Consider the following 7,250-nt stretch of genomic DNA (forward strand, 5'->3'; position numbering starts at 1 on the left):
CATCACAGGCAAGTCGCGGGTGCAGAATATCGCTCATTCTAAATTAATAGAGTCCCCCCATGAATATCGCTCATTCTAAATTAATAGAGTCCCCCCAGACAAGTTGCAAGAGTTTGTCATGCCAGCCAACCAAATTCTCGACCACATATTCGTGGGGTTGGAGTCTATGTTCCAGCCTCTGTCAACAGACTCGAAGTAAGTGTCAACTAACGAGCAATAGTTTTGTTAACGAACTGCGCTACTGCAAAAAAAAACCTCCACAGAGAGAGATGTGACGCTCTAAATTTGCATGACGGCATGAAATAAATCGTTAAGCTGGAGTTATGTTTTTAATTTTACATTTACAAATTTAATGTGTTCAAACTTTACGCATTTTATCCACTAATTATCCTGGCTTTCATTAAAAAAAGTTACTCGTATCATTGCCTCCTGAGAAAACATTGAACCCTTGGGACTGGGAACAATAAGTGCAGTTTCCTGTTAAATGCTTTTGTTTTCTTCATGCTAAAAGTTTGGCGGGGCTAGGAACTGAAGCCCAGAATCTTTGCTAAATTTTATTTAAGCAAAACAACTAGGAATTCATGGAGGAAACAAATATTATTTTTTAGGTGATGGTAACCTTTGAAAAAAGGGTTCATGATTAATTTTATTAGTTGTGAATAAATTATTACTGCATTTACTTTGATTTTAAATTGCTTCGCGTCAGATATTCCGCAGAAAAACGCTGCCATCAGGAGCCGTTTTAAGGGTAGAAGCCCTCAGGAGTTTCGGTCTTGCAGGTCCCTCATGTGTGCACTTCTTGACCCCGCGTCCCGGGAACTACAGGGCCCAATGCCTCCTTGGGCTCCGGACTTGGGTCACGGTGAGCTAAAGGGCCCAAGTCCAAGTGAGCTCCCGGGCCCATGTCCCCGTGGGCTGCAGGGCCAATGTTCATGTGGGCTACAGAGCCCATGTCCCCGTGGGCTGTAGGGCCAATGTTCATGTGGGCTACAGGGCTCATGTCCCCGTGGGCTGTAGGGCCAATGTTCATGTGGGCTACAGGGCCCATGTCCCCGTGAGCTGTAGGGCCAATGTTCATGTGGGCTACAGGGCCCATGTCCCCGTGGGCTGTAGGGCCAATGTTCATGTGGGCTACAGGGCCCATGCCCCCGTGGGCTACAGGGGCAATGTTCATGTGGGCTACAGGGCCCATGCCCCCGTGGGCTACAGGGGCAATGTTCATGTGGGCTACAGGGCCCATGCCCCCGTGGGCTACAGGGGCAATGTTCATGTGGGCTACAGGGCCCATGCCCCCGTGGGCTACAGGGGCAATGTTCATGTGGGTTACAGGGCCCATGCCCCCGTGGGCTACAGGGGCAATGTTCATGTGGGCTACAGGGCCCATGCCCCCGTGGGCTACAGGGGCAATGTTCATATGGGCTACCGGGCCCATGTCCCCGTGGGCTGCAGGGCCATTGTTCATGTGAACTACAGGGCCCATGGCCCCGTGGACTGTAGGGCCATTGTTCATATGGGCTACAGGGCCCATGTCTCCGCTGTCTCTTATACACATCTAGATGTGTATAAGAGACAGGCCCATGTCCCCGTGGGCTGTAGGGCCAATGTTCATGTGGGCTACAGGGCCCATGCCCCCGTGGGCTACAGGGGCAATGTTCATATGGGCTACCGGGCCCATGTCCCCGTGGGCTGCAGGGCCATTGTTCATGTGAACTACAGGGCCCATGGCCCCGTGGACTGTAGGGCCATTGTTCATATGGGCTACAGGGCCCATGTCTCCGTGAGTTAAAGGGCCCTCTCCCCTGTATCAGCGGTGCTAATCACGCCTGCTGAACTCAAGCACAAGACCGTACTGTCAAAATACATTATGAGTTCGTAATTCCTCAGCCAATCACTGACGTGAAGTCAGCTAGAATCTGAAAACTAGATATACAATCGAGGCACTTCAAGAAATTTTGTATCTTGGACGATCAAAACGACCTAATTCTTGGAAAGAGAAATACATTTTCTTATACGCCGAAAAAACATTCTTTTTGAAACTTCAAAGCAATACATCCAAGAGCCGTAATTTCGACTCTACAAAGAGTGAAATTTACGTGACTGAGGAGCCTATTGTACTTTAAATGAAATGATATCCTCTGTGCGCCTACAAAGGCTACAAGTTCTGGTATTACGAATCTATTTTTCTTAGCCGCAGTACTTGGCACAAATAAAACACAGCATTTTTTGGCCCACGGGAGCAATATTTCTTGGGCCAAAAAAAAACGGTATTTGATGCTGCTCTGCCGATGACCACCTCATGTGCAAGTCGAAAGCCTCTCGTTGTTCTGCCGTTATTCTGCCGTTATTTTGCCGTTATTTTGTCGTTAATCTGCCGTTATTCTGGAAGACGCACCATGACTGGCGCATCGGAATCCGAATCGACGAAGCTGATTGGATGTGATACGATCGAATACACGTGAGCGATCCTCGGTCAGATCGAACTGGCGAGGGTTTTTTTCCGCTCTGTTGGCTCCGGCTCTAGCAAGCCAGGATATTCTGGATCATAGGAATCAATGCTTGTCGTTTAATTTATCACAGCTGATGTTTTGGTGTGTTTCAATTTAGAATTATCACAGCTTATGTTTTGGTGTCTTTCAATTTATATTGATCACAGCTGATGTTTTGGTGTCTTTCAATTTAAAGTTATTACAGCCGATGTTTTGGTGTCTTTCAATTTGAATTTTTAACAGCTGATGTTTTGATGGCTTTCAATTCAACGTTTTCACAGCTGAGGTTTTGGTGTCTCTCAATAAAATGTTTACACAGCTGATGTTTTGGTGTCCTTCAATTTAAATTTTTCACATCTGATGTTTTGGTGTCTTTCAATTTGAAGTTTTCACAGCTGATGATTTGTTGTCTTTCTATTTAAATTTTTCACAGCTGATGTTTTGGTGTTTTTCTATTTAAAAATTTCACAGCTGATATTTTGGTGTCTTTCAATTTAAATTTTTCACAGCTGATGTTTTAGTTTCTTTCAATTTAAAGTTATCACAGCTGATGGCTTAAGGTGTCTTAGCTGTAGGATCCAGTTATGTTGAATGAATACGAAAAAAATGTTGTAACCACTGATTCTTACGCAGTTTGAATAGAGATAAAAAAAATTTTGAGTCGTTTCATAAAGATTCAAACATCTTTAGAACTGTCTTCGGTCAGATTGAGTAAAAGTATGCACACTTTCTTAAAAAAGTACTTGAAAATGAAATGTAAAAAAGCGATTATGTATTAAAAAACACTCGAAATTGGTGATGCAGACTTTTTACTAGTGGTTTAGGTAGCCAAATATCGCTGCCAGTAACGAAAGGAAGAGCACTAGTTTCTTCTCCAGCGTAGTTCAGCCAATTTATTTGACTTATTACGCCTGCTCTGTAAGCAATATCAGTTTAACTATCAACCAAAATATTAAATAGAAATTTCTAAATTACTAATACACGCAAAAATATAAATTTTATTTTCAAACTTATCTCCAATGATTTCTAGTTAACTGTATTTTTAGCTTGCTTGTTAAAATGATGTATTATGAAATAAGTTTATTAGTAACTTTTATAACTTTTTAGAAGGGGATTGTACGAATTTAAGTTGAGACCCCCAATGAAGAATGAACAAAAAAACAAGGACTCCAAATGAAGGAATATAAATGAAACAAATGGGGAAAATATGAAATGCGTGCATTGTGTCATGAAATATGTTAAGAAATGCTTCAGAAAAGTTGTTGCACAGAAAAAAATAAATTAAATAATTACAAGTACATGAATTTATGTATTATTTTGCATCAACCGTCGCAATGCTATTCTTACCAATAACTGGTAAATGGTCAATAAATGGTTGAATAACTAAAAATATACGAGAAAAATCATTGTATTTTTACCTCAGAAAGCAAAAATGCGTGATGTAGTTATGTGAACAAACGAAGATAAACAAGCTCGATGTAAAAAGGTAAAAGATGTATAAAAGCTTTCGAGCACGTAGTGAGCGATGCGATTAGGACTCAAGAAAAATATGAAACGAAATTTGGTCTCCATTAAAAAAACGTAAAAGAGATGTGGCTTTAATCGGCGTTAGAAACTTTTTAATGCCAAACGTTGTTCTGACTGTAACCACCTACTGCTCGGTAGGTATCATGAAGTAATTGATTTACGATAGACCAGACAAAATAAACAGGATCCAGTATATTAGCAATGGAATAAATTTACTAATAAATGATTTCGTAACTCACAATTATTTACATTAGAATGATTTAGCTGCAGTAAATGGCAAAGAATGTGCGGGTTTCAGAAAAAAAAGAACCTCAGACTCCATTAAAGTGATGGAAGTTTATTTTGTGTGTATCGTGACGGGTTAGACTATGATACCAATGCAAGTAAATGATATGCAGGGATAATATAGCAAGTAAATGATGGATGGAATAGCAGCTTATACACTGGCTTCATCTGTCTGGGCTCTTACTGCTGATTGAAGCGGAATATTCTGTGCCTGTTCGGCGCGAGGGAGAACGTCGGCGTCGATCAGTGATAGATTGCGGTAGCATCTTTTATCGTCGAGACTACAATAATGAAAAAATATAACTCGGTACTCACTGCAGTGAGTGACAGAGAGCGCATTTTCTCGTCGACGAAAACATGAAGTCACGGACAGACGGACGGACAGACGGACGGACAGACGGACAGACAGACAGGCGGACATGACGAGCACAATAGGGCATTTTTTCCTTAATGAGAAAATGCACTAAAAAGGATCAAAGACACTTGTGTTCTTTGAATGTCATTATTACCACCTACTTGTTCGTGCACGTTTGAAACTATTCCCAGTATTCAAATTGATTAAAATAACTTATAAAGGGAACGAAGAAAAGTTTTTTTAAAGATATCCACTACTTTACAGGCATAATGATAGACTTCGTTCAGCGACTTACCCAAATTCATATTAAAACATCAGTAATCAGGTTCATTCCCTAGAAATTCAAATGAGGTTTAACCACAATTCAAAAAAAATCCTCTCCACAGAAGCGATATTCCTGCATAAGTGAGCTTTATTAGAAGCTTTAAATAACATTGCACGCAGGTTTCGGTGGTATCACAATCCGCGCGACGCTTCAAAGGTTTTTCAAGCTTCGTTCCCGAGCAGCGCGTTCAACAGGAGTTAAGGAGAGCGAAATTTCATGCCATATACGGCAGGATGCGTCGGTGATGCCGTTGTATCAAGACTCAGTCGAAACATTGACGACGTTGCCGTCCATGTTTGCTTAGGATTTGAAAATTTTCTAGGATATTTTCTTGTAATGAAGTGTTGCTGCAAATTTCCCACTACTGTATGTCAGACTATGAAGTTTAAGTAGGACCGAATCTGACGTGGGTGTTAAATTGATTATAGCCGTCAGATACAATGCCGATCCCGACTTGCGTCCTGGTTCCTCTCTTATGGGATTTTGACTCAGACGCCAGGGTGAGTTGCGTGCTATGGTGGGGAAATTTAGCTTGGAATACTTGATGGAATATCGTGATTTTTGTGTATATAACGACTTGTCATGCGTAGATATTTACTTTCTGTTTTCTGTTGTAGGATCGTGCGTTATTCTCAGATCTCAGTGCTCTAGCTCTCTCCTCGTATTTGCTCTCATCGCACTTTAACTTCCTCCGCATTTAATTTGTTAGTTCGTTTCATATGCCGCACCTCTGTAAAATCATTAGTGTTATTTGTTTATATTAATTTGCCGTTTATCTTTAATAAACTTAAACGTTTGTTCGAGTAACTATTCGCTCAGTCCAAGCTCTAGCTTGCTGATAAAACCAATAGGGAAGTTGCATTTAATTTCCGGTCATTGGTGGACGTGACAATTAGACCATCCGAACTTTGAGTGACGCGATTAATTAGATATTATTCAAGATTAGTTCGTCACATTTCTGCTGAAAATACGAATATCGGAGCATCGGTACTATTTAACACTTGCATTAAGTTCATAAAGAAAAAATTATTTTTAATCCTTGGAAATTATTGAGAGCTTTGCCGCAAGTTTTTAGAATAAATCTCAAAGCTTCAACTTGATTGAAAATGTAATCAAGTAAATTATTTTTCTGTCAGTTCCAGAATTATTGTCGACAATCACATGAGGCAAGAAGCATTCAGTGAAATAAGTGAAACATTGTCCATATATGCACTTCTTGGCGTAGTGTAGATCATCCTGACTCAGTTAGGGACCTTAAAAGGTTGTATCATAATTACGAAGACTCTCTGCTCGTGCTGTGGGTAAGATGGGTGCTGTGGGTGTTTCACTTTATGGACAATATTGCCTTTATTTTCCTGAGTATGTCTTTGCTGCAATCTCATCGCGGTTGATTTGAACTGATTGCTTATGTGCAATCGGGTAATTTTTTTAATTTCAGGTACTTTTTTCATACAAATGCCCTAATAAAAATGTACAGCTGGCAGCATTGTTGTGTTGTGTGGTGATTAATAATGAGCCGCTTAACTGGGTTCTTATCTGATATTTTTAATTTATATTCGTTAGTGAATCTCTCCCATTTCAAACTTTATTTACAGCCAGAAACTGTACGAGAGCCATTCTTTTTTTCTGAGATGTGTGTTGAATTTTTAACGTTAGTTGTTCCGTAACAAAATCACTGATTCCGATTTACTTGGACGTTTAATGAAGGATATACCCGATATTAAAATATTATGCACGTATTTGCATAGTTCGGCGGTCTGATTCATTTAAATTTGCATCGTGCTGAGTAAAGCAGTCCAAGTTTTTCCCGCTATTCTGATTTAAATTTATTAGTTTATAAGGAAAATTATTCCAGTTTATCTAAGATTCTTAATATTCACACGCGGCATCCATTATGAATTGTGATGTGAGAAAATGTTTTCTTGCATAAAAATATTATTGAAAATTCTTTCCGTATATAAATATAACTTTGGATTTTAAACTTTTATTAGAATGTTTTGCGATCTCAATGAACATTTTAACAGTGGCAAACATTCTGAATGTTATCCCAAATTTAAAACAGTTTATTTTTAGGCATGATAATCTAGACTTTCCTGCCTATTTTAAAAAATTTCTTCGTTGTATGTATGAAATATTTGTTTCAAAAGTTCAATTCAATTTAATATAACAAGCAATGCTATAACCGCTCAATGTACAGCAAAGGGCCGCTTCTTGAAGGAAAAAACGACGCTCGTTTGAGCAAAGTTGCCAGTTTTCACATTTAAACGAGATC

The 7,250-nt window shown here is 39.8% G+C and overlaps 1 protein-coding gene across 1 annotated transcript; it reads right to left on the reverse strand.

Moving 5' to 3' along the window:
- Window positions 1-784: 784 nt before the first annotated feature.
- LOC108668418 (S-antigen protein-like) lies at window positions 785-1,528 on the reverse strand. Its single transcript, XM_018155642.1, has one exon. The coding sequence runs from the start codon at window positions 1,526-1,528 to the stop codon at window positions 785-787; it is 744 nt and encodes a 247-aa protein (XP_018011131.1).
- Window positions 1,529-7,250: the final 5,722 nt, after the last annotated feature.

The sequence above is a fragment of the Hyalella azteca genome, unplaced genomic scaffold, assembly GCF_000764305.2.
Source record: "Hyalella azteca isolate HAZT.00-mixed unplaced genomic scaffold, Hazt_2.0.2 contig16250, whole genome shotgun sequence".
Lineage (NCBI taxonomy): Eukaryota > Metazoa > Arthropoda > Malacostraca > Amphipoda > Hyalellidae > Hyalella > Hyalella azteca.

Bases quoted from the DNA above. Each gene is read 5' to 3' on its own strand.
- LOC108668418 (XM_018155642.1), bottom strand. From the start codon at position 1,528: ATGGGCCCTGTAGCCCATATGAACAATGGCCCTACAGTCCACGGGGCC.